The following is a 27,428-nucleotide window of genomic DNA, read 5'->3' on the forward strand; positions in this document are numbered from 1 at the left end:
CAGCAAATTAAATGAAAAAAAAACTTGTTTTACAAAATAAACAAACAAGAAGTAGTCCATCTTAGCACTAATACAAAGATGATCAAAATGACTGTCTGTTATGGCTGGAATACTTGATCAGCAGATACAAGCTTGATTCACTTAAAAACTGTTAAAATACAATTAAAACAATAAAATAATGTTAAACCTTACATTATTCAGGATGTAACAAAATGCTCAACTGTGCAGGGCCCGATTCCACATATCAAAACAAGTAAAAACACATCTAGCAATGGATCCTCGACTCTAGACCGATTCGGCCGCAATCCGCCAACTTGCAATCCTTAAAAAACAACTAACAACTCAAAGCCCTCTGGTGATTGTAAAAATTGTTTGTATTTGTGGAGACATAATCATCATTGTCTTCCACAATTGCCGCAAAACTGTAACCATCTCCCGCGTACCCGATGTTGGTAGGTGCTCAGAGGATGGTTACCTTTTCAACACTAACCAATTTATGAATATACCACTGCTTGTCACATGCTGGAACAACAACAAATGTTTTGTGATGAATAGATAGTTTGAGTTAAGAGCCTTCATGCATATATTCCTGGAGGATTGGCTGATATGCAGAGCATGGGCCGCACGAGGCCTCGATCAGCTCGGTGAAGGAACATTCTTTTTAAATATTTTATTGACGAATATTCGTTTAAATAGTGATGACACGCACACTGTTAAATCTGTTCCTAAGTCATTTGGCTTATGAAAACTAAGCAAATGACAATATACAGTATACTTGTTAGGATCTGTTACGCTTGATAATCGCTTGAAACGTACAAATTTGATTGCTGTTTTCTGTAAACATTCAGTATATTGTTGTAGCACTACATACATGGCACAGATCTTAGGTTGTCGAACAAGAGGGTGTCTTGTATGTTTTGAACAACTTGGACACAGGTTAACCCACATTTAATTCCGTTTCCGTACAACATAAAACAAACAATATAAAACTTCCAAATAAAAATAAATCTTAATAAGGTACAATAAGATGCAACACAGTTTAAAAAAAACTTATTTATTATAACAAATTACAGTAGCTAAATGTTTAATAATTATTTACACTCGCAAATTTATATTAAAAACATAGTTTGACAAAAAAAAGTTCTAAAAGATGACAAATGTAAACTTAACAAATAAGAGCGCCCTTTACCTAACAAAGCTTCCAAGGATAAATATCAAGTGAGTAAAGACACCAATACTGGAGTGGGTGGGGGGGGTGGGGTGCGAGTGAGTATTGTACGCTTGTTGTTCATCGCAGACGGAGTTGTAACTGTTTAACTGCAGCAACTCTGCGGGGTGGGGTCTAGGCCGGATCGTTTAGTGATGACTAAACGGGTAAATTCCTCCGAAACAGTAGGGTGTATTCCTATTGTACCTTCCAACTGTTTGAAGGTGATACCAGCCCTGGAACACAAGTCACATTACAGTTACACACATTATTCCTAATACCATTAATACTTTTAACTGAAATGGCGACCATACAAAGGTACGTATTTTAAGCCAAGGATGAATGGAGTGAGAGTGTTAAGAGTTAAGATACAGTACATCACACTTTTCCTAACTGGGACTGAACTATATTCAGAATAAGCAGATGTAATAAATAATATTAACCTATCGATGGCGAAACTTTCACAAATGTCAATAATTTAGATGCGATCACAAGATATGGGCGTTAAAGGCCGGTGTCACGAGATATACACCCACACGACATCAATAGCGTTGCTGAAGTTTGTGAAATCATTGCTAGCATTTTAATGTTCTTGGTGTTATTGCTCATTATGCGACAGCATATCAATATCCCTAACTTTGGCAATATTGCCAGCTTTGGCAAAGTACTGCAAGCTTTTCCAACATTTGCGATGACATGGCTTTGACGACGTTCAAAGTGTCATAGTTAGTTATGTATTTTTTTTTTATATAATTAAATAATTTCCAACCTATAGTTTGTGAAATAGCAGGGTACACCAGAACTCTACTGAACATCCAAATAATTAAGATTAACTTATTGGACAACCCTTGGTACTTAGTCGAAAAAAGTTTAATAGAATTGCAAACCACTTTTATTAGTACCATGTATTTTTATACTCACTTGAGCGCAGCAGCGTATCCCTGCATAACCTCCCCAGCTGCGGGTCCCAGGAAGTGCAATCCTAGTATCTTCTGGTCTCCCCTCCTCTCACAAATGGCCTTCAGATAGCAGTGTTTCACGTTCTTTTGCGGTATGAAGAACTCCGTAGGCTTATAGTACGCGTGGTAAACCTCCACGTTGTCGGCCCCCAACTGTTTGACGGCCTCCTCCTCACTGAGGCCCACACAGCTGTACTCCAAAGGCGTGAACACAGTAGTAGCTACATTGTGATAGTCCATCTGTGTCTTGCCGTCTCCGTACAGTCTGGAGGCCAACAGCTTGCCTGCTTGCACGGCCACTGGTGTCAGTTCTGGCTTCTCCTGCGGGCGAATAGAAAATAGCAAGTTATACCCGAACCTTTATTAAATAACAGGATGGATGACTTGGTGAGCGACTCATTCAACAAAAAGTTTTTGAATAAAAAAATTAGCCTCAGTAGCTGGTCCATACAGGTCCGTGAAGTTGGCGTACCCATATTAGCGTATCCACTTTTGATCATACCTTCAACGTTAGTTCTCGATAGTTCCCAAATTTTGTCGTTAGTTCTCAAAAAATAAAAAAGTATAGCCGTTCTTGAACGGCTTTTGAAATTTTTGATATGTGTGCCCAGGAATATACCTAATTATTATAGGCTAATTATTAGCCTATAATAATTATTTATAGCGTAAATAAGTGGGTACGCTAACTTCACACTTCCGGGTTCTAGCGCGCGCCGTTTTCTGACGAGAAATGTTTACATCTATATATCAATCGTTAGTTCTTCGTTAATCCTCGATAGTTCCCAAATTTTTTCGTTAGTTCTAAAAAAATAAAAAAGTTACGAGGCATACAAAGTGGGTACGCCAACTTCACAATTATAGAATTTCCAGCGGGCACACTTTTTTGAATAAAAATGCTTATATCTATATACCAATCGTTAGTTCTCGATAGTTCTCCAATATTTACGTTAGTTCTCAAAAAGTAAAAAAGTTACGAGGCATACAAAGTGGGTACGCTAACTTCACAGTTATACAATATGGCATACAATACAGTGGGTACTTATTATCGGCTATAACTTTTTTATTTTTTGAGAACTAACGACAAAATTTGGTAACTATCGAGAACTAACGATGAACTAACGATTGGTATGATCAAAAGTGGATACGCTAATATGGGTACGCCAACTTCACGGACCTGGTCCATACAGATGGTATGTCTACTTCAGTAACCAAAAGTCAAAGATATGATGATTCTTAATCTTTTAAAATTCAACTTTTTTATCAAAATACTTTTTTATTCAGTATTTTGGAATAAATTGTGAAAATCTGATCACAATTTAAGTTTTCTAACTTCCCAGAATAGAGCAAGTACTTTTTAATACACACAATCAGTAATATTAACCCACCAAAATTAAACAATGACCTCACCAGTCTACACTGTGTAGTATTAAAAAGGTTGAAAGTTCCCTTGATTTAGACAGGCTGAGAGATAAACATCCAGACGAGTTAGTGGAAAAGAGAAAAAGATAATAGCAGAAAGACATCAAATCAGTCACTCTGCAAAAGCAAGTGGTTACAAAATATTTACGTAGGCCTAGATTGTGAGCTGGAAGTGCATTAACCACCCAGAAATTTTTGTCCTGCACGTTCCCTGAAGAAGTTTTTATCCGCTTAATGTTTATAGTGGAAACATCCGACTCACATGCAAGACGTCTCCCACTGCGTAGATGTGAGGCACGTTGGTCTGCTCGTTTCTCGCGTCTATCTTGCTGTTGCCCGGGATCACCTGTACTCCGGCGTTGCTCACATTCAGTTCGGACGTCAGAGCTTTCCTACCTGTGGCTATCAGCACAGTGTCAAACTCTGCCTCGTACTGAGAGTCATCCTGAAATATCGTTATCATTATCAGTATCCAGCAAGCCACAGTCAAAGAGAATGCTGAAGGCACCTACAGGTGCGATAGCGGCAGAAGCCCTTGGGCTGAGTAGGAAGACCCTGAGGAAGGTGGTTGGCTTTATTAGCGGCCATTGGGTATTCCGTGGACATTTACACAAGATGGGAATTCAAGTTGAAAGCCTCTTATGTAGGAAATGTGGAGAGGAGGAGGAGACAGCATTCCACGTGATATTTATGTGCCCAGCCCTGCAAGGTCTGCGCATGAGATCCCTTGGCCTATCGACTGGAGATCAAAGGGAAGAACGGGTCACCATTGTCAAAAGGATCTCACGGTTCACAAAGGACCTGGGATTTGACAAAGAATGAGGACCTGTGAATGAGGGTGCACAATAAGCTGTTCTAGCTGCGATGCAATCCCATGGTTACTTGAAGCCTGGCCCTCTATTAAAAAAAAAAAAAAAAGTATCCAGCAAGCCATGGAGATGGAACATACAGTAAGAACAATAATGACAGGTTTTCCCAGTCAGCTGGGCAGTGGACACCCTCGCACTACACTTGTTTGCTTTGTAACATTAAAACAACGCGATGCTTTGACTATTAATTCCAACCACATGTTAAAGTTTTCAAAAGTGTTTGAATCAAAATAAACATTGTTAATTGAGCCACAGAAAGTGTGTGCTAAAATAACTATGGTAGTTATTACTTTACCAAATTTTTAACCAAAATGAATACGACAACTTACTGTAAGCTACATAATTTTCTATGCGGTATCAACTATCTCAGTAACAAACTAAGGTAGAAAATGTATTAATTAGATCGTGCAAAAATCAATGGTTAGGATACTTGAATTTAAACTCCGCACTGCGGTATATGAGTACAAAGTAAGATAAATCGTTTTCCAAAACAAATATTGATACTTCTTTCTTAGTGTTTAAATTTTTTGTACCTATTGAAGAAATATAATCTTTATACTAGTGATGTGTTATGATGATATTACTGCAAACTAGTGATTTGTCAAAACCAAATCTCAAATTTCAAAACCATCAAAACTTTGGAAATGTTTCGGTTTCGAGATTCATAAGTTTCGTAATTGAAGATTTTGGCAGTTTTATTCTTGAAACTGCTGACATACTTTCCGTCATTATTATTGTGTCTAACACTGTTTCCACTTTTCACACAAGCTGGTAGCAATAGATCAAACAGATCACCATTAACAGCAGAGTAATGAAAACTGTATATTGTATTCTGATTTTGAACTTCAAAAGGCATATTAAATACTATAACTGGAACAACATACAACTCAGTTTCATAGCGAGATTTAATAAACACAAATAAATATTTACCACAAAATGTTCTAAAAATGTTTGTGTCAAGAGATTAATTTATTTTAATGTTATAAAAAATTATGTTGTTTCGGGTTTTTCAGCCACATATTTATGTTATTATGTCGGTGTCAGGAGTCGACCTCTTTCAATTTGATTGCATACTTTTAACATTTTAATATTACCTGTATTTTTTGGTAACCTTAAACCTTGTAATCAGCTAAGTTAAAAGTTTTGCGTCTAGGTTTTGAGATTTAAGATTCAAAATTTCTGGTTTTGACCATCACTACTGCAAACCTTAGCCAAAGTACACAATGCATTATTACACCCAAATTCTTTATTAAGGATTAAATGTGCCTTTCTCTGGCTGACTATTACTAAATATCAAGTCATTTATTGATAAAATAAAATTATTACCTTATCCAACCACAGTTTTTGGTTTGACAACTAGTTTCTTTCCTTAGAACTTTCAGGTCATTTAATATGTAACCATCATACAACCGTGCTAGATTTAACGACTAGTAAGCTTTTTGGCAAGACTGACCTGCAGGTTTTTCCACTGCACTCGCAAGGCGCCGTTCTCCTTCTTGGTGACGCTGAGCGGGACACACTTCAACAGGAACTTGATGCCTCTCTCTACCATCTCCTCTGTGAGCAGCTCTGCCATCTGTTGGTCGAAGCCTCTCAACACTACAGAGCGCACCATCACTGTAGCCTGCATACCCATCCCTCGCAGGAACCCAGCACACTCCAGACCGATGTCTACACCACACTCGTTAAGGAAATGTACACACTTTTCACTGTTGATTATTTAATTTTTTTACCGTACGTTACATACTAGAATGCTGGACTCTAGTCTGGAACCGATTAACCCATTACTTTAGGCTAGTCCTAGAGTGTCGCGCCATTATCATTAGATTAAATCTATTGGTGATTAGGAGGATTTGAACTTGTGGTCTTGCGGACCTAAGTCCTGCGTTCTGCTAGACCGGCTTGTTTCCATTGATAACTATTGATAGAGGTAGAGATCCTTCAACATGTCCTGTTAAAGACGACGACAATTTCAGAACTGAGTCATAAGTATCAATCACTGATTTCTGTGGGATATGTTAAAACTTTTGAACAAAATGGTACATGTAGTTTAGGGCATTTGATTTTCCAGATTACTTTTAGTTTGAGTACGGTATTGATTTTACTTTTTTTGATTTTTTGAGATTTGACGGTTATTTTTCTAAAACGATTTAAGTTACCTTGATCCATCAAGTAAACCTAGGTCAGAAGCACACTAATACACTTTCAACCTATAAGTACAAGAGTCCTTATTTAAGAGCAACAAAAACACCAGTCATCCATCCAAGTTGGGTAGATCTTTTTCCCTGGCCGGCGATGTTTTCTACCCAAGATAAATCCACACTTTGTGGCCTTAGGCCCAAAATCGGCCTCAAAGATGTGAGGAAATGCAGTGTAAAATATAAACTGACAAACTGAATTTAAAAATCACTGTCCCCAAGTGAACTGAACCAACCAACACTAATGTCTTTCTGTATATTCTTTTGTATGCAGCCATGATGCATCATGCTTCCTATTAAGTATTGGTGTATTTGCTCTTGAAATGAAATAAATAAATGAAATGAAACACCATAACCTCCTTCTATTTGAGCAAACAAACAGCCGTCAGGATCACAAATTTTTGTTTTGGCTTGTGATTGGTCATATAGAGTTCATGTTTACTTTGTTTTAACCATTTCTAGTATAAATGTAAAGGATACAGCCAGCACCAATGATCAGCGTGTTGCCTGGAGGTTTGGGTAGACTGAAGATGTCGTCGCTGGTGATGCAATGTTCCCTGGCGCCGGGGATGTCAGGGTAGTTGGGTCTGCCTCCGACGGCAATCACAAACTTGTCCGCAGTCAGCGTTCGCTCCTTGCCGTTCTTGAGTCGCGCCAACATCGTGTGGTCATCCACAAACTCTCCGTGGCCGTTCACATACTCAATCTGCCTGCAAGATAAAATCATATGATTAAATAAATCTCAATTGAATCTTGCAGTAATATAGTAACATTTATGTGGATACTTCTTTGTTTTTGTGGCTAGGAACATAGATATCATAGGTATGTTGAATATTTTGATACAGATTGAAAACTCATGATACTTGTCCACAGGCCTTTATCATCACAATGACTACTCTTGTGTTACATTAAGACAAGGGAAAAACTTTTTTCCATACATGTAATTATATATTTAAAAAGAAGTATTGATGGTAGTGAGCAATGTTGTCAGTGAGGGATGTTTATTTAGTGTTTAAGGTAATATTTGTATTTGTTCAACAACAGACCTAAACCAGATGCTGGTTTATTTGTTTAAGAATGTTGTTTCAAGTGTGTAAATTTATAATGAATATTGAAAATCTGGGATCACCCGACTCTTTTAAATTTCTTAGAATACAGCATTAACAAAAATTCTTTTAACCAGTCAATTATTTGGTTAATTCTTAAATTAGCTCACTTCAAGAAATACAATAATAATATTTTTGTTAGTATGATGAAATTTAAAAGCAGTTAAATTATTAGTTTTGCATGAAACTAGGTGTCTGCGCGGTCTGCACCAGACTTAGCGAATTTCCCCATCATAAAATAAAATAATCTTTATTCAAGCTGTACATACATACATGAATAGTCACAGAAACAAAACACAAACAAGAACGTTATGTTTCTTATTTATGCAATCCTTAACAATTTAATTTATTCGTACATGTTAATGGTGTAGTGTATTTAATATGAATTTAGTTGATTTGTTTTTACTCTTTTGGTTGATTATATAGGCCTAACAAGAAGGGCTAAAGACAAGTTTATTAAATTCACCAGATCTTATAATTTGTAGTTTTTCCCATAATCATTGAAAATTATTTTTATAGAAAAGATTATTGGATGGATTGATAGAGCTATAAAAAGAAATCTTGTACAGAATAACAAGTTTTATCTTGGAGATATTTTCTTACTAAATTTCTAAATCCCTTTGTGTGTATATTAATTAAATTTTTTAAACCATCAATTGTATACTTAACATTGGGTTATACAATTTTGTACTCCATAACCCGCCATCAAGATGAAATCATCTAGTGTCATCTCAAAAGTAGTCATCTCAGTCACACATCATTGCATACACTTTCTGTGATCGCAAAGACAAAATATCTTCATGGTAAAAAAATCAAGACACTTGCACTTGTTTAACATAAATGACCCGGCTTGAAAATTATTTCCAGCTCGAACCAATCCCTTGGCCCAACTGTTGGCCTGAACGACCCGAATATATTGGACGTTTAGGGGCGGTTTGGGAGCTCGAGCCCAGCTAGTACGCGCCTAGTGTTAGACGCGCCTAACTTTAGTCCCCGGACAAGAAACCAGGCTTGGGAGCTCGCGCCTAAGTTGAAATGGTCGTAGATCAAGTATAGTCGCGCCTAAGTTGCAGCGCAGCTAGATGGACAGGGAATCGCGGGGAATTCATGTTTTGACGTTGGCAACGGCCACTGCAGAGCACGTTACCGTTGACAACAACAAACGATGAACAATTGAAGATGGATACAATTTTATCATGGTATATCAACGGTGGATAATTAGTAGACTATGGTTTAAGTTTCTGCATTGTACCATTGCAAAAATTTAGTTTTGTAAGATCGTTTATTTACATCTCAATGACGGCTATGTTTTATTTCTGGTACTACACCTTATAAATACGTACAGAGCAACATAGGCTTCTGAAAATCAATATGATTTCTTTCAGAGATCAAAAACATTAGGTAGCCTAATCATTTAACAAAGATTACCCTGTGTGTGGAACGGTAACATCTGAAACTCGGTTTCATGCAATAAAAAGCTTCAAAATTAAACAGCAATTGCCCTGTATAATATATGGGTATTGACGGAAATAAAATAAAGAGTATTTTAAGTAATTGCGGAGGTTATGATAGTGTGAAGCAAATGTATACCTATCTGATAATACTTACAAAAACATTTTTGTCAATTAAAAAATTTTTAAACATGACACTCTTTTATCTAACTTTCCTATAGGGAAGTAGCTATTACCGTAGGTAGCACTTAGTTCCGGGACCGATATACTTTTCCATTTTGATGTCCCTAGAGGCCAAAAACATCCCCTATTCGTTCGTCCCTATTCGTTCTAATGTTTATATATGTATAGCCCATAGATTATATACACGTCCATGAACGTGCCAACTTGAGTAATTTTTGTCTGATTTTGATAACATTTTGCATGAAAGTGTAAGGCGCGATAAACCTTAATGAGTTCACGAACCAGCATGATCAGACCATGGGAACCCGGGGTTTTATGGGATAAAAATAGTTTTTTTACCTCAATTTTAACCCCCTAAAACATAAATCTTTATCTTTAAAATATTTTAAAGAGTATAAAAAACAAATTAGTATCTTAAAATGTTTTGTACGGTTAATGGCTACAGAGACTATTCAACAAATCTTAAATTTAAAACTTCCATGTGATTCTCATGGAGAAGTTAACTGTTGTAGTTTTGTAGTTTATGGATATATTTTGATGAAACTTGGCAAATTTATTTATTTTATATAAAGCTGTTAATATTTTAGTAAAAACACACTTTATTGCCCTCCCTGTAGTAGTATACTTACACGTAGGTAGTTCTAGTTACTTGTTAAACCTAAAGCTATTTAAATAAATTTAATTGAAAGTCCTATTAGGTTATTGGATATTCGCGTAGTCTGTAGGTTTTCTGTGGCGGGATTATTGATACGCAATAAAAATAAAACGATTATAACTGTGAGCTATTTGCAGTTTTTTTATGTTTTGTTTATTATCTCTTCACTCTTTCGTAGGAGGTGAGTGGGGGGGGGGGGGGCATGTATGCGGTTGCTAATTTTTTCCAAGCTAATATAATATTTATAATTAAGGTAAGGTACGGGTGCTTATAACCAAACTATCAGTTGAAATAAATTATATTCAGGCTCCATATTTTTATTGAAGTTAACAGTTAAGACAAAAACAAAATAATATTTCGTTAAATTACTTCCCGCAAGATTTTTTTATTATTTTCAACAACAGAAACCTAAAAAAAAACTTTTATCAAATATACTTTGAGGGTAATGAAATTGTTCGGAATTTAATAACGAATTCCAATATAACATTCTTTTACTTAATATGTAAACAATTAACTTGCTAATGAGCTAATACCGGCATGATGTCGACTTAGACCTGCCCCCTGGCAGGACTAAAGTTGGGGACTAAACTCACTGATTTTTATGACGAAAACATATCTCTTAGTCCCGAAATTGGTCTCCCAAACCCACCGAGACTATCTCTTGGGCTGGCGCCTAAGTCTACTTGACTCCCAAACCAACAATATTTAGGCGCGAGATTATCCCTGCACAAGTTAGGCGCACGCCTAACTGATCCCGAGCTCACAAACCCGTTTTCGAGGCGGCAGCCTAAAATACCGGAAATATCCGGATTTAGTCGCGGACTAGCGCTAATACCGAGCTCCCAAACCGCCCCTTAGACTCCTATCCAGAACTGTTCTACACATTAGGTTAGGTTACTTAGTTACTCCAAACTAGGCTAGGGACAACTCACTTCTCCCGCAACATGACTCGAGTCACCCAGTTGACAGATTTAACATGGTTCTGCACAGCCTCTGTCAGTTTCTCCCAGTTGATTTTGATCTTCTCCGGGTTTTCAATCTCCCAGCCATATTCTTTTGCCTCCTATAAGCAAAATACATAACCATTTAAAAAATTCTTGAAGTGAAATAAGGAAATTGAAAAATACATCTGGAGGTTATTCATGTCACAAGTATTTGGTAACAGGGTAATGCAATATTTTATGTAGAGCTTTACACACGGTTCACACGAGTGAAACATCCAGCTGACTAGGCTTGACTAGGTCCACAGGACAGGATCAAATGGAGCCGTTCACACGAGCGTACTGCGACAGCGATCGAGCTTGGTGTCACAAACCATTGCCAGACCCCGCTTCCCAGGCAAGTGTCGCAACTTATCACGGGTAGCAAGTCAATAGCTCTAGCGGCGTAACGATACACGTACAGCCATATGGGAGCGTTCACACGAGCGGCCGGTCATCGCGCTGCAGCTCGCATACTTTCCTTTGTTTTCATTGCTTACCAGATATAGAAAAACATATCTATAAGAAAACATCTTGTGCGCGTGTGGTGCTGTTCAGGATCCTGGCCATCTGCTGATCTGCCCACGTCTAGACCAGTCTTGCACATAAGATGATCTTTTACATGCAAATGACAAAGCCATATCGGTAGCTAATTTTTGGAAAAGCGAAGTCTGATTTCCGGAAACGGAAAGTAAGTACCAGATATGTATGTCGCTCAAGTGAACCCTGCCTTTTTTCTAGAAATTGAGCCGCTTTGACAAAAAAATTCTCTAGTTTACTTCCCTCAGACATCTTGCAGTGTCACTAACAGACAGCAAGTACCACAATACAAAAATGGTTTATAATGGAATGTGGACATTAAATGGTAACAAGACCAGAACATCAAGAGCCTATTGGTTTGGTTAAACCATTTTCTTTAAAACAGAACTACTTAAAAGTCAAAACATTTGCATCAGACGGATACAGACATCCTCTAAATTTGTCAATTTTTGTTCTTATTTTTTTGTGTATTGCCTCAAATTAAGCACTGAAACGAATAATGCCCGCATAATATGAATATTCACTAAACATTAATTAGGCCTAATGGAATCAAAATTAACTCAAAGAAATCATTACATTGTTTTCGGAGTCCCTGACTAATAAGTACCAGTACTAGGTTAACAGTGTACCAAAGCAAATTTAAATCCCAGTTTATTGAGTTTAAAACAAGTAACAGTGAATACAACATAAAATCTCAAAATACTACATCTAAAAAGTTTTAAAGAAGCTAACTTCGGGAATTCACATTAACCAGCCACATGATTGTTTAACGTAAATGATCCAAAACAATACTTTCAGACATAATATTTAAGAGATAATAGACAATTTATGACATGATTGATTAAGAAACCAGATAAAAAATGTTGATAGTAACATTATTTTTCGCTCCGTAAAAGATTAATGGTCCTCAACCGATTATTCAACATGGAGTTTTATTACAAAGCAGTTGTTTTCCAATCAATTTATTAAGGTACTCAATATGAGTATCCATGCAAAATGGATATTGTTAGGCCTACTGGCTTATTTACAAAATTATTCAATAAATAACTTCTTGATCAGCATCGTACATGTTCCGTAAAATTTGACTTTCCGTAAAATTATTCACTACAGTAATTCAGTAAGCTATAGTAACAATTTTACAAAATTAAGTTAAAATCTATAACTTTTCCTGCCAATCATTACACTGATAATTTAGGCTAGTTTTTTCATAACTTACTGGTTAGTACTACACATTTTACTTGATGTTTCATAATTTATGTTTAAAATGTTATCAGCGTCACAAATATTCAAAATTAAGTACCGGTAGGCTAGTAAGTACATTCTTCAAAAGTTTCAACAGAAGATCTTGCAACATAATGATCGATGGTCATGTCATGGTAACAGTAGGGTATGACATGACAAGGTAGTCCAAGTGTTAAATTTTAAGTAATGGATCAATGCGGTACGACTACCTCAGTCAATATACAAACAGGTTGGTGAGCCAATAGTTATGTAATCATTTGACCTTCAATTACCTTACTACTAGGCTCTTCTAGATTACACCCATTATCTGTCTCCACCTTGGAATTTTAATTTGTCATAGCCTAATAGACTTGAAAAGTTTACCTTTGTTGACACAAAACTCATTGTACTTTAATAAGCAAACTTTTTTTTATTGTTACAGTCTAAAAATAAAAAATGTATATAAAGAAACAAATGTAAAGAAATATCTAGTCCACGGATATTTTTATACTTTGATCTATATGATTGGTACTGGTTAAAAAGTAGGCCAACTGGTTAGAAAGTTATCAGACAAAATTGAAAATTAAAATTTGTAGATAACAGAGGAATTCGGTGATAAGGTTTAGGAAAAAATTATTTCTCACATTCATCGACACATCTCTGATAAGTAAAAACAATTGCTATAATTAATTGAAACTGACAAAAAACTTGTATTCAGTACTACACAATTTTGCAATTTAGATAAATAGAATTAAAAATTAATACATGAATTGTATGGCTAAATGTGCAAATATAACAATTGTTATTATGAGCATTATATTGTACAATACAGAAATCGACGGGTTAGACTATACCGGTATATAAAATTTAACTAGGCTTACCTAACTAAAATATACTACAGTAAAACCTCCCTAACTCGACAGTCAACAGCTGACAGGCTCAAGCAAAAAAAAAAAAAATTAATTTGTTCAGAACATTTAGTTTTAATTGTTGAATACCTTTTATTTTAAGATCGTTTACTCAATGTTAATACTCAGATGTAAGTATTTAAATACTAGTCTGTTATATATTCATTTACAGTTCAGTTACTGTTTGTATTTATTAAATCCCATTAAAGCAAAACATGTTGTTATCTCCTGTAAGTGGTTACCTACTAAATAAAACCTGCCAAGTAATGTTAAAGAAAATGTTGAAATCATGAAATTACTATTATATGACTAATGTTGTGAGAATTTCAAGTAATTGCGGCACATCACTGATGATTTCCCATGATTGAGTAGCTTCCGTAATGATTTCTCACATTCATCGACACCTTTTGTGATAAGTAGGCCTAACTCTGTCCAGTGTTGGGAAAACTTCTCTACAAGTAGCTGCTACAAGTAGCGACGCTACAGTAGCGCGCTACTTTTTTTGTAGCGTTAGTTGTAGCTACGCTACTTTTAAGAATTTGTAGCTTTAGCTGTAGCTAGCTACATTTTTAAAGTAGTTGTAGCGGAATTTTAGCTACTTTTCTCGCTACATCAACATTTGTTTGAGATAGTGATTATTATCATAACCTCAACCTTACGTGAAACAACCTGTTTCAAATTCAAACTGAGATTTTCAAAAAAATTAGGCCTACTTTCTTGGCTTCAAACAGCTGGTTGCAGCCGTTTCATTCCTTATTACAACGTTGTGTGGACATAGAGGCCATTAAATGAGTGTTATCCACATTTTTGGCTCTCATTTCCTTAATTTACTACTCTATGATTACTGTCAGATTAAATAAAATCGCTAGATGCAGACGACGTTTAAACGGTACGGTGACAAGAAGAGAACTATTGAATTGAATGCTTGCAAGTGATTGACAGGACAGGGGAATTAGTAATTTAGTTTCTTTATTATATCGATAATGCTTCAACTTGGGGTTTAATGGGAACCAACACTCCTTAAAATAATGAGAAAGCTGGTCTATCAACCTTTGCTTCAGCTGTTGATTGTGGTTTATCATCACAAGCCCTTCTTTGGTTAGATTACGAAGATTTTTCAAAGGTTTACTAAATTAGCAATGAGGAAATTACCTGATGAGATTTAAGATATGCCTAGACTACATGATAATTGTAATGAAAAAATCTCCATATAACATGAAACTTACATTGAAAAAATAGCATAGTTTGCTCCTGCTAACAGCTCTTGTATAGGGCTGAGGCTATGGCTTAAGATGAATACCAAGTTCCAAGTTCAATTATTATGAATATATATGTTTAGTCCTTGCAAGAACACGCCTACTATAGCCAACTTGTTACATAGCCAAGTAGGCCTACATGTTATTTTACTTTAAAAATTAAATAATGTTTAAATTAAAAGCCGATTTCAGGATAAGTTGCTGAATACTGTTTTCTCTACCAACACTAGGTTGAAGCACAATTTGCCCTATGCATAATGACAATAAAGGACGATTTCTTGACATTGAAAAGTGTTATTCGTAGAACAAGTAATTTATCACTTTAAAAGTTATAGCAATGTCGTTTTTAACATGAAAAGTAAAGAAAGGCAATAAACTCCAATTTCAGTAGGCTAGGCTCAGTAACACAAAAAAGTATTTTTTAATAATCTTTTTACAGTTTTATTGGTCTTAATTGTTGATATAAAACATCTATAAATGAATCTATATTAAATTAATAAAATGAGCTTTTAAAATATAGTTTGGTTGTATGTCCTTTGAACTTAATGAAATTTACATTTTAAGATGCTTAAAAATAATGCAATATTTAAAAATAAGTACTAAATATGATGGGACACCCAACTATTTGGTTCTGTTGTTGTAATGTTAGGTTTATAATGCCAACAAATTAAATACAATCTATGAATAATTTGTTTTCCAAGTAATGTTAGATACAATACTGACATTTTTTTAAATGTTTGTTAAATAAAAATGTAGTTGCAATTAATTTTACATTTACCTAATGTGCGTGGAATAAAAATTAACGTCTTTGGAAAAGTAGCTAAAATTGTAGCTGTAGCTACATTTCATTGTAGCTGTAGTTGTAGCTAGCTACTTTTTCGGAACTGTAGCTGTAGCTGTAGCTAAGCTACTTTTTTGGAAATGTAGCAGTAGTTGTAGCTAGCTACATTTTAAAAGTAGCTTCCCCAACACTGACTCTATCAAATAAATAACTGTTGGTGTTTTTATGCGATTTCGGTCACATCATCAGTGATCACCCCAGCTTTTCATCCCAGTGTAACGGTCGTATTCCCCTTGGAATACCTACTGTTACTTTGGGTGACGTAGCTCAGGAATGAAACTCAGCACTAGCTTACAAAACCCAACTTTATTAATCACTCAAAACAACACGAAGAACACAAAGCTAAACTAACAATCAAAAAGGTAGAGTAGACTGGAACTGTATAAATGAGTTAGGAACTTAAACCCCAATTTGGAAAAGACTCTAAACCCTAATTTTTAAAACCCTTTACATTGTCTTACCTGGACCCAAGGCCAAGGGCCTTGGGCTCCAGCTCCCCCAGCAGGACCCTGTCCTCCGGTGCACCACACAAACCACTCCACACAAAACTGACCCCTTGATCAAGTGCACTGGCCTACTTAAAGCAACAGCCTTCAGTAGGTCAGCACAACAAGTTATTGTTTAACAACACTACCAGCCTACTCACACAACATTGCCAAACACTTCCTCTTTACAATATTTGACCCTCCTATTACACCAGTAACATCCATGACGATTTACCACAATTGCATTACGCCTAAAAAACATTTTTTGAAACTTTTTAAGATCACAAAGACTCTGAGATCACGGCAACATTGTGATCGTTTTCCACGATATAGGCCTAGTGTTTTTTATTGTTAAAATCTTAAATTTACGACGTAATATTCATATCATAAATCTATCCCAGTCTTCCTGTTTCCCAGGTTAGCTGTATCCTAGACACTGTTGCTATTCATATATGATATGATTAGGGTACGTTTTTAAAATTTATGAATACATTGGTTACAGTATCTTACTTTTTTTCGTGATGCATTGGGGGTTGGATTTTGTACACATTTAAGGATAAAACTGATCTGACAGTGACTCACCCTAACACTCTCCCCGAGTAGCGCTGCCTGATGCATCAGTTTCTTGGGTATGCAGCCCACGTTGACGCAGGTGCCGCCGAGACCCCAGGTCGTGCCCTGAGGCGAAGGGGAGACAAAGTCTAACACTGCTACCTTCTTGCCATAGCTGACAGCTTCCTTGGCACAGGCTAGACCCCCGGAGCCGCCCCCTACCACCACCAGATCGTAGTCGTACTTTGAACCTGTAAAAGCCACAAACTTCGTAAGCTTTCATTGTGAATTTAGTGTGAAAGAAAATGACCATAATAATCTTGCATACCTCAGTTTTAAGATGTTTTCCGGTAAATTAGGTCTATGATAAAAATTGAAATACTTCAAAATAACTTAGGAAAATTTATTAAATCACTTGGTTTTGGGCATTAAGTTACTAGAAAAAGAGTTAAAATCATGTAAAAATTTAACGGCTTTAAAATTAAAGCTCTATGTTAACTTAATCCTACACTAACATAATTGATCTTTTATGGAGACTAACTCAGCACTATTACATATATGATAAAAGTGGACAATTTACTCAACACATAAATTAAATTATAAGTTAAAGTTAGGGCCTACTTACCTAAATGAAGTTGTGAACTCACAAAAATGCTAGACAAGAGTAAAAATATGTGTATTTTGTCAAAGATAAAGTGAACAACAATAATTAAATCAATAGTAAATAAATAAATATGATCTGTTAAATAAAAAATAATATACAGGTAAGTAGTCAGGCACTACATTCATAATTATGCCCTAGTACTTACATTTTGTCAATTTTAAAGTAAGTTTACAGTTAAGTTTAACTTAGGTTACCGGTCCCTACTGTACTTGTTGTCCAATGAGAGGTAAGTTATGAAGTTTACTTACTATATTAATTCACTTAACCTGACTTAAATGCTACAGGATGGATTAAAAATAGGAACATAAGTTAGCATTTTTTACAACATTTTTACAGCAAATTGTTAACTTACGTTAAAGTTACAGTGTTAATGCAAAAGATGGACTAAACCACAATTAGATCTAAGTAAGTTTGTGTTGTTTGATAAGTAATTTTGGTTTGGTTAGCCTATTTTACAAGGTCTTAGTAATAGCATTGACTATTGTATTGATGGTCAAAGGTAATAGGCTAACTTAAGAGTTTTGGAAAAGGTTTTTAATGCAGATTTGTATGTGTGTACTAAACCTAGACATTTGCATAAGCTATATTCTTAGTTATTAAGTTGTTGACGATTCTGAATTTAGACTAATTTGTTTACCTAGCCCAAATTGACACTGCAAATAGCTAACACATCCACCCATAAAATCAAACAAAATGTATAACAAATCAATGGTAAACAAGTTACACAAGATCAAAGTTGATTTGATATGGATACACAACATAACATCATAACATGTTGACTAGAGGAGGTTAAGAAACAGCTGGTTGGATGAGTAATATTTTATGATGACAAATAAACTTAAACATCTTGGAATCAAAGAATAAGGAATTCCATGAAACTTACTTTTTGAATCACTAAACCTAAATGATGAAATCGAAATGTATCGGTGTTGCTGAAACTGAAAACTAGGATATTTTAAGGTTAGATTGAGGGTTTGTCTCAACACTTTAAAAGCCATTTTGGGTTATTTATATTAAAATAAACAATGTTTAGTACATCGATTTTAAGTACATAATACGCCTTTTAAACTCAATCCATTGACAACAACTTTAATTTAACAACAGATGATTGTCACTTTTAAAAACAGATTTTACTTTGACCCCGTTCATCCCAGACTTGATCACGATCACTACGAAACAAGAGGTTACGTAAACAAGATGCCATAGTAAACAGGTTCCACTTTCCACTAGATTATCCTTTGCCACCTATCTCAGGCGATAAAAGTTTAAATAGGTACATCAAGTTCCATAACGATGAAGTCAGTTTTAATAACAGGGTGCAATCGTGGTATAGGTCTCGGGCTTGTAAAGAACCTGCTCAGTGATAATTCTGTGAAACACATTATTGCAACATGTCGGGACCCAAATCAAGCAACGGTAAGTTTTAAATTTATTTAGACTATAACATTTATGAGTTGTTGTATATCTTTGAGACATGTTATAAAACAATAACTACTTACTTGAGCCGGTAGGAGCCATGTTCAGTTACAGCTGTTCACTTGTGCAAATAAACACCGGTGCAAATGGAGCGACAAGTTCTGCTAATCTAGAAACTTAACCTCGACTAGAAAATCTCCCACTGACTGTAGATAAAAATCACGGGATTGACTTTAAAGATAAACAGCTGTTACAAAGTTGTCGGTTTCAAATAAATAATAATCAACAAAATCTAAGCACTGTAGAATTGAAGGGTGTACTGTGGTGATGTGAAAGAAACTACAAACGATGTCTTGCTCGCTCGCTGCAGTGTGAACGAGTGTGACGACAGACTTGCGTCACGACCAACCTCAATGCTGAACGCTGACGCTACAGCTGGCGGAGTCCCACACATATATTAATTAGTCATTGACATTGAATGGCCATATTTCTTGGAATCGAAAAGATTTCCCCCTTCGAATGGAACAATCTCGAACACGTATCACATTCACACACGCAGCGTGTAAAAAAACTTGCATCGTCATCATGAGTAACATGACATGCTTGATTCTGATTTTTTACAGCTACATGTTTAGTGAAAATGCTCAATAATTAATTGTAAAATGTCAGTGAACCTTTTTAAAACTTTTACAATTTTCAGTAAATTATGTACCAAATAACCAAATAATTATAAGGCCTAAAGTTATAAATTAAATTAACCAGTGATGGACATTTTTCAATAATTTCAGTTCATGTTTTCACTTTTCTTTTCACTATCCATGTTTCAAAGAACTTATAGAAAATATTTTTAATTAATAGGTAGGTACTTAGTAAAATTAAATTTAATATTAAAAAATGACACAATAATTAGCCTGATAAGTAAAAAACATTATAAAGTATTGACATTATTTCTACTTAATTAAAAATAATATGGACAAGATAATGTGAAGTGTGTCAAAGTGATACTTATGACAAGGTTTATTAAATATAGTAGAACTACTGTTTTAGGCCAACTTATTTAATTAAAATATCGTTATTTCTTTATTTTATATATTTAATTACTGCAATATCATGACACGGTTCTAAAAAATGAATACCCTACGCTGTAATATGTTTAAAGGATATTAAACATTCTTATCATATTAGTTTGTTTTATTAAAAATAACATAGGTGTATTTAGTATTTAGAAATACCCCCACCACAGCAAATAGCCTGCCGACTAAGCGAATTTCCATTTGTCTGAATTGATTTTCAATTAAATCTATTTGAATATACTTAAATAACATTAGGTCTAATGAGTACCTAGGTTTGCTGCTACAAGGAAACTAATAAAGTGTATTTTTAGTAAAATATTAATAGCTTAGTATAAAATAAATAAATTTGCCAAGTTTGATCAAAATATATCAATAAACAAGCAAACATTTTGAGATTTCGGGGGGGGGGGTTTGACCACCTTACCCCCCCCCCCCGAAATCTTAAAAAATTCTATTCTTTTCTATCAACCGAATCTTGAAGGTGCAAGGTGTTTCATACATAATCATAAGTTATACCATTTTGCACAAAAGGATGAAAATACCAAAGGGACAAAACCACATTCAACCAGTTACCTACCACATAATGTATGATGTCCAAGTACCAGTACCAATTGATTATACCCACCTTTTCTATGCGTCTGCGAGCTTCTCTCAGTATGTTTCAAGTTATTGTCAGGAACGTTTTTGATTCCATCCTTATCGTGGTTTTGTTGATGTTTTCTTGATGGCTTTGCTTCATTCCATAAGTGATAACGATTTGAATTAATCACATGGTTTCTTAAAGTTCTTGGACTTGAAGCACCTTTTACGACAAAAACAAAATGCTGAAAATCACAGTATCTATAATTTTTGGAAGTTCTCGTTGTTTAAAATCTACAATCATTGTGTTTAATGACTTTTAAAAAAAAATTTTCAAATTTACTTACAGTATTTTATTTCAGAACCTTCAAGAAGCTGTCAAAACAACACCAGGCAAAGTTCATGTTCTACAATTAGGTAAGGAAGATTTTTGCTAATAAAGCTAAACAATATTTTCAAAGCATTCCTTTCCTTTCCTCATCATAAATGTACTTTGATTTTGAAGTACAATTTATAAAATACTTTAAAATTTACAAACCACTATTATTGCTATAAAAAACACACAATTATGAAAATATTTGAAATTGTTATTTTATAACATAACTTAATATCAATATATTTTACAGATCTCAAAGACTTCAACAGCCATGACAGAATTGCCAAAGAAGTCTCGTCCATAGTCGGGGATGCTGGCTTGAATGTATTGATCAACAATGCTGGAATTTCCACAAAATTCACCCGTGTGAACCTCGTAAAAGCAGAACAGATGATTGAGAACCTCACAGTTAACACCGTAGCACCACTTATGTTGACCAAGGTTTGTAATGTAACAGCTGATCTTAGTCAGTAGCAAAGCGACACAGATCATCTCACACCGTTCTACACTCATCCTTCATTCATATTTGGGTTAAAATACGCACCCCATCTCAATGATTGATTAATTGTATCTATCAAGGTGATTAAAAAACTTACCGTAAATATATGCGATATTATTTTATGTTGAACAAGGTTTGCATTGTATCATGAACGTATATTGTATAAACTACAGCACTATGTTTATTACAGTTTTGTAGCAGAAAAAATCGATGAAAATCTCACTGCAAAATTTGTGGCACCATTATAATATATTATACACATTGAAATAGGTTTTGAATTTATAGTGTTGGCCATGTGTGTTATCTGTTAACACTGAGACTACAGTTTAGCAGCTAAACATATGATTTAAAATATCTTTTCACCACACTATGATGTTTTTGGCTGTATTACATACGTTAATTGGTGGCTGAAAGTTACGTTTTGCTGGCCATGCCAGCTGTCATCGTAATTTGGGGACCGAGCAGGTTTTTACAGGCCGGGGCCGCAAAATCAGCTGTCCGCTTACTTAAAACATGAATGCATTTTAAATACACAATAAAAATCCATAGCATTGCAATGTTATTGTCACCGTTGCCTAGCAACTATTTATTTTTATTTTTCCTGATTCCTCAAATTGTTTCTTCACATAACATTAAAGTTGTAGTTGTGTTGACTATCAGTGTGCATTATTATGGTGGTGAATAGTGGTCAGAGGGTATAGTGTGGTGAAAAATAGCGTTCGTACCACGGACCGAAATGGTTTTGCAGCTCTCGATCGATTAAGTTCTCGACTTCGTCTCGAACTTAAAAACTATCTCGAGCCGGCAAAACCTCATTTTCGGCCCTAGGTACGAAATATACTATAACATTTCAGCACCAAAGCTGTACAAAGTCTGCAATCTTACCTGACTTATACAAGAGTGAAATTTGAAGCAGAGAGATGATTTTTATCGAGTAACAAATGCATGCTACCCTCATCTCTCCTCCAATATTTATTTATTTATCAATCATCTTTCTAAACACACAACTTCCTAGAACACATCTTCACTACTTAATTTTCTACTACTAGTGCCAATTAGCAATTCTTATCTTGAAAGTGTGCAAAAGTAATTATATCAGTGTCATTAGTGAATTTTAATATTGCAGTTGATACTTAAGTATTGTGAAATAACAACTCCATTCTTTTATGAACGTTTATGCAGTATTAAAAAATACAATGAACAAAGATAGATGGGCATTTTGTAGTAATATTGGTGGATTAGAAAGACTTGTAATAGTCAACACGCAGAGTAAAATTTTAGGTAATATTCATTTAATTTATTTTTTGTTTTAACATGCGAGTCAAAACCATTTTCTTAGTTAAATAAACTTTAAAAAATTACTGCATTTCTTTTATTTTCTTCGTAGCCACGTAAAACAGCGCTACAATATATTAAATGTTTTTAAACCTCTACGAAATGGGTTAGAAACTGCAAAATGCTATGTTTTGAGGGTCCGTAATGGGAAAAAGCAAATTTTCACCACATAAAACCCTGTTCCCAAAGTGATAGTGCTGGTTTGCGAACTCGTTCAATTTATGTTGGTTTACACCAAATTACATCAAAATTCGGATAATTTTTACTCTATTGTGCTAACCGACACACATGATATACATTATGAATGTTAACGGATGATATTTTTTGGTCTCTATGGTAACATCATTACAAAAAAGTTCATCGGTCCTGAGTCCAGGTGGCTTGACGGTAGGGATGGACGGGTCTTGACATTTTTTTAAATTTTAAATCTCGTCCTACGAGACGAGATTCTATTTTGGTCAAGATTTTTTAGAGGAGAATTGCCTGCACAAAGTCAATGCAATACCCGCAATACAGGAGCGTGTTGATGTTGCATTTCCTTTATGAAGGCGTTTTTATTTAATTAATTCTTTACATGCATGGAAATATTGCTTTAATTGTTTTATAATTATTTTTTTTGACATAGCATATGATGAGAAGTTTTGTTAGTGTTTCAAGCAGTGTGAGACATGTTTTACTACTGTTAACATAGCCAAAATGAGTCACTCCAAAATCATTCTAAAAATAACACAAGACTCAAGACTAATAAAGAATTGTTACTTTATTCTTAACTAGTAAGACTGTTGTTTTAGACTTGTAAATTTGGTATTTTTCAAAGTTGAACTATATACTTACTAATATCTCCATGTTTCCAATGACAAAGAGTTATTTTTAATAACTTAGGCCTTTTTGTTTTTTTTATACTGATGTTTTTGATTAATGTTTTTTAATAAAAGATTTTAAATATTTTTTCTATTATTATTATTTTTGTATTTAACCAGTCCGTCATAAATCAGTAGGTATTTAAAAATGTTATAAAATCAGGTTAAAATGTGGAATGTGCATTTCCCGTTTTGTATGAGAAGGGAAATCCCGTCTCGAAATTTTATGAGAAATAAAATATCCTGTCTCGAACTAAAAATCCAATCTCGTCCATCCCTACTTGGCGGCATTAAATAATGATGCATTGCTGATGGTAGTGTTGTTGTCCTGTAGGCCCTGATACCATTGCTGAAGCAGGCGTCAGCTGCTAACAGCTCTCAGCCACTGGGCTCAGCACGTGCTGCTGTCGTCAACATCAGCTCCATACTGGGTTCCATAGCTGAGAACAACCAGGGTGGCTTCTACCCCTACAGAACCAGCAAGGTACTCACAGCTTGTTGGGACCAATCGGTTTAATCAACTTTGAGTCAAAGTTTATGGACAGTAACAGAATCATTACACAATTGGATTGGATTAAGATTAATCCCGGGGTGATACCGTAGCTTTTGGTTTTTTAATGAGGTTGGCCGTCTCTTTTATCCTTCCGTTTGTCCACATGCCTTGAAGCGTGAAGCGTATCCAGTAAAGCAAGGGGTGAGGTACAGTACAAGGGTGAACTGAAATCACCACCTTGGGCCTGAAATCTTAGCACACCCGAGTGAGCCAACTCATCTAAATATATCAATTATCACCTTAATATATCATTGCTACTACGTATGGTCAATGCTAGAACTGAAAGTGGCATTTTCTGTAGTGAGCTCGAGGTCATGTTTGAAGCCTTATCGAACTCATAAACACAAAATCTTAAGTACAAGGAACGTAATATCAACAAAAATTGTTATCATGGTGCAAAAATCAATAGTAAGATCCATTGTTACCTGTTTTTATCAACATTGAAATGATTGCTAACCAAAAACATGATTCATAATACATTGAAATGAAACTAGTAAGTTTAGAGGGCAAATATAAAATCTGGACGCAAGGGTAAATCTACTGATTATTTTTCAAAATATAATTTAAGAACATGGTAAACACATAATTTCACTTACTTAGATACCAAGTAATGAAAATTGTGTTGATTTGGAAAAATAAATTTTTAAAGTAGCTATCAAGTTGTTTTTTTTTCTTTTTTCTTCAATGTTAGAATGTTACGAATCACGGTTTTAAAACCTGTTTGAATCAGCGAGCAAGCCTTATCCCTTTCTTAACTATTCATGGATAGGCTTCATGTACTGCAGTGTTGTTTACTGTTTAGTGCCAATCATTAAGCACTATAGATAAATTGGAAAATACAACCAAACAGACATTTGTCATGCGAATCCTCTGATAACAATATATCAACAAGTTTCAAAGAAATGCACAAGCACTGCAATCTTTACCCTGTAATATTGTGACAATGGTTGCGTTTGTTTCCAGGCTGCTCTCAATGCAGTGACTCGCTCTTTAAGTTTTGACTTGAAGCCTGACAACATTCTAGCGGTCAGCATCCACCCCGGGTGGGTCAAGACAGACATGGGCGGTCCACAGGCACCCCTCGCACTGGACACTGCCATCCCAGCACTGGTACAGCTGCTCAAGGAGCTCGGGCCTCAACACAACGGAGGCTTCTATCAGTACGACGGAAAACAGCTGCCCTGGTAGTGGCATGGTTTACCTTGTTTAGTGTAAGGATTGTAATCGTGGTTGAGTTTTGTTATTGTTCTTATTTATTTTAAGATTAAGCAAACAAATCAAATTTCAAATTTGTCCGGTCAAATTTGTGTGTGGTTGATGCTGAGGGTTGACCGTTTATGGTTTTTATTCTCAGACTCGAATTAAGTGAGAATAGCGCTCTAAGCTGTAAACAACTTTGGCACCTCTCTCCAGACATTTTTGGAATCAAAGTACATATTTAAAAACGAGTTTACACGCTATTTAAAGGTTGAAAGGCTGATTAAAATTTAGTTTTTTAAGCAATCTAATCAAAACAATATTGTTAACAATATTTATGGCTGTTGTTATTGACACCAACCCCTGAAAGCTTGGAGCTCTGGGCTGTATGGGGCCCATACACAAAGGGACCTAAATATTGTCAATAACATAGATGGCCAAAATCGAGTAAGCTCCTTTTATACTCCATTCTGTTCACTGTGCAGTACAGAGTGTCCAATTTAAAATGGAAATTTCAGCCACATTAGCCCTCCTAAAAACATCAAGACCCACAAATCGCTCCTTGGGTTTTAATTTTTCCTATGCTTCTTAACTAACTACCATAGGCCTATACTAATTTTGACTGAAGCAGAGTCAAAATCCAATTCAATAGTCAAAATACCAATCTATAAAATAAATTGATTAAGACAATAAGTAAAATTTTCTTTACCCGTTCTCGAGTGTCAAGAGTACCGTTTTCTGAACCTGCATAGCCAAAACAAAGTTTCCAGTATTATTTATAGTACGACTATTTCCCCATATTGTACTGCACGGTGAACGAGGCATGGAAAGATAATGATGGAACTAACCATGTGTTATTATTTAGTTTGTTATGAACGTCTATCAAAATCACATTTAGTAAAATATTTGCAATCCGAGAAAGTGGGATTTTGTTTCTTCATCTTTTTTTGGACAATATCTAACATTGGCTTAAGATACAGTACTGTAAAATTCACCACGTGGTAGTTTCTACATCTATTTAATGTGGTGCTTTATTTTTGATTTATCACAAAATTATCGATTCATTTCTGAAACACAGCCTTGTTTTTGTAACAGAAAGAATAAAGTTAACACATACGAAAATGATATAAACATAATGGTCGTAGATGTTGCTTTTGGTAGTACTGTATTAGATTTACTATTAGTCGATTTAGACTTTTGTTTGGTTCTTATTACGAAGAAAGCATTTACCAAAGATGCATTTAAGAAGTTAGACCATATTGCTACAGGGATTTTATCAACGCACAATAATCTTATACTAAAAGGCTTTGTCGAGGGTAAAACACGATGATGAATAGTTTAGTTTACACTGTATGTATAATGGTTTGTCAGTAATAGTAATAAGTTTAGCTAATTTCTTCAATGTCAAATTTTTGCCAGATGTTCTCGAGCTATACAGAGCCAGAAAGATTTGAGACATTATAGCTTGATTAAATATGTAAAAACCTGGAAATTGATCTGCATTGTCTTCAGGGTTTCAACACAAAATATTAAGATTTTATTTAGGTTAAAGTTGTGTCGTGCTTGTTATATGTTAATATATTATTTTTGTGTTAATATTTGTCACAGTAGGCCTTGCACAAGTTTAATAAGACCAAAAATATGCACAAAGTAACCTGAATTAATAGGGTTTTGACTGTCAGCATTTTGTATTAGCTCAATCAGTAAACAATAAAAAAATTATTAAAGTACAATTCAGTAGATTTATTCCCCATATTTATTATGTTATTTAAATCATGATAGTTATGGTACAGGTGGTATTTATGTCTTATACAAGGGCATTATCTAAAGTACTCTCAGTACTTGAATTTCGAGCTTTTAAAAGAAAAATACTCCACTACTTGGCTCACCTTGATATTTAATGAAATGTTGGGGATGTTTGAGTCAAATAAAAACTACCACAATGGTTAACAAACAGATCAAATATACGAATACTGTACAAACTTCTAATCTAAGGCCCTTGAAATTAAATCATTTATATGCATTTGTAGCCATATTATACGCTGG

The 27,428-nt window shown here is 35.0% G+C and overlaps 2 protein-coding genes across 4 annotated transcripts; one reads left to right on the forward strand and one right to left on the reverse strand.

Annotated features, from left to right (window-relative positions):
- Window positions 1-1,038: 1,038 nt before the first annotated feature.
- On the reverse strand, window positions 1,039-22,456 carry LOC129005349 (thioredoxin reductase 1, mitochondrial-like). Of its 3 annotated transcripts, XM_054434206.1 has the most exons (9): window positions 22,323-22,456; window positions 20,609-20,785; window positions 16,861-17,081; window positions 10,980-11,110; window positions 7,133-7,362; window positions 5,908-6,125; window positions 3,848-4,030; window positions 2,129-2,487; window positions 1,039-1,443 (listed from the first exon to the last, which is right to left on the reverse strand). In XM_054434206.1, the coding sequence occupies exons 1-9, from the start codon at window positions 22,393-22,395 to the stop codon at window positions 1,314-1,316; spliced, it is 1,722 nt and encodes a 573-aa protein (XP_054290181.1). In that variant the 5' UTR covers window positions 22,396-22,456; the 3' UTR covers window positions 1,039-1,313. The 3 variants fall into 3 exon arrangements, with proteins under 3 accessions (XP_054290181.1, XP_054290184.1, XP_054290182.1); XM_054434209.1 differs by lacking the exons at window positions 20,609-20,785; window positions 22,323-22,456 and adding an exon at window positions 18,994-19,282; XM_054434207.1 differs by lacking the exons at window positions 20,609-20,785; window positions 22,323-22,456 and adding an exon at window positions 18,378-18,726.
- LOC129005351 (C-factor-like) lies at window positions 18,668-27,059 on the forward strand. The gene is made up of 5 exons (XM_054434210.1): window positions 18,668-18,910; window positions 20,925-20,979; window positions 21,189-21,379; window positions 23,967-24,116; window positions 25,149-27,059. The coding sequence occupies exons 1-5, from the start codon at window positions 18,788-18,790 to the stop codon at window positions 25,371-25,373; spliced, it is 744 nt and encodes a 247-aa protein (XP_054290185.1). The 5' UTR covers window positions 18,668-18,787; the 3' UTR covers window positions 25,374-27,059.
- Window positions 27,060-27,428: the final 369 nt, after the last annotated feature.

The sequence above is a fragment of the Macrosteles quadrilineatus genome, unplaced genomic scaffold (genome assembly GCF_028750875.1).
Source record: "Macrosteles quadrilineatus isolate MER2022 unplaced genomic scaffold, UCM_ALF_1.0 Scaffold_20__1_contigs__length_2534061, whole genome shotgun sequence".
Taxonomy (NCBI): domain Eukaryota; kingdom Metazoa; phylum Arthropoda; class Insecta; order Hemiptera; family Cicadellidae; genus Macrosteles; species Macrosteles quadrilineatus.

Bases quoted from the DNA above. Each gene is read 5' to 3' on its own strand.
- LOC129005349 (XM_054434206.1), bottom strand. From the start codon at position 22,395: ATGAGGGTAGCATGCATTTGTTACTCGATAAAAATCATCTCTCTGCTT. The intron at 20,786-22,322 runs GTAAGATTGCAG...TTGTCGTAAAAG, and splicing joins TTCACTCTTGTATAAGTCAG to GTGCTTCAAGTCCAAGAACT. The intron at 11,111-16,860 runs GTGAGTCACTGT...TTTTGCTTATAG, and splicing joins TACTCGGGGAGAGTGTTAGG to GAGGCAAAAGAATATGGCTG.
- LOC129005351 (XM_054434210.1), top strand. From the start codon at position 18,788: ATGAAGTCAGTTTTAATAACAGGGTGCAATCGTGGTATAGGTCTCGGG. The intron at 21,380-23,966 runs GTTTGTAATGTA...GTTGTCCTGTAG, and splicing joins CACCACTTATGTTGACCAAG to GCCCTGATACCATTGCTGAA. The intron at 24,117-25,148 runs GTACTCACAGCT...GTTTGTTTCCAG, and splicing joins ACCCCTACAGAACCAGCAAG to GCTGCTCTCAATGCAGTGAC.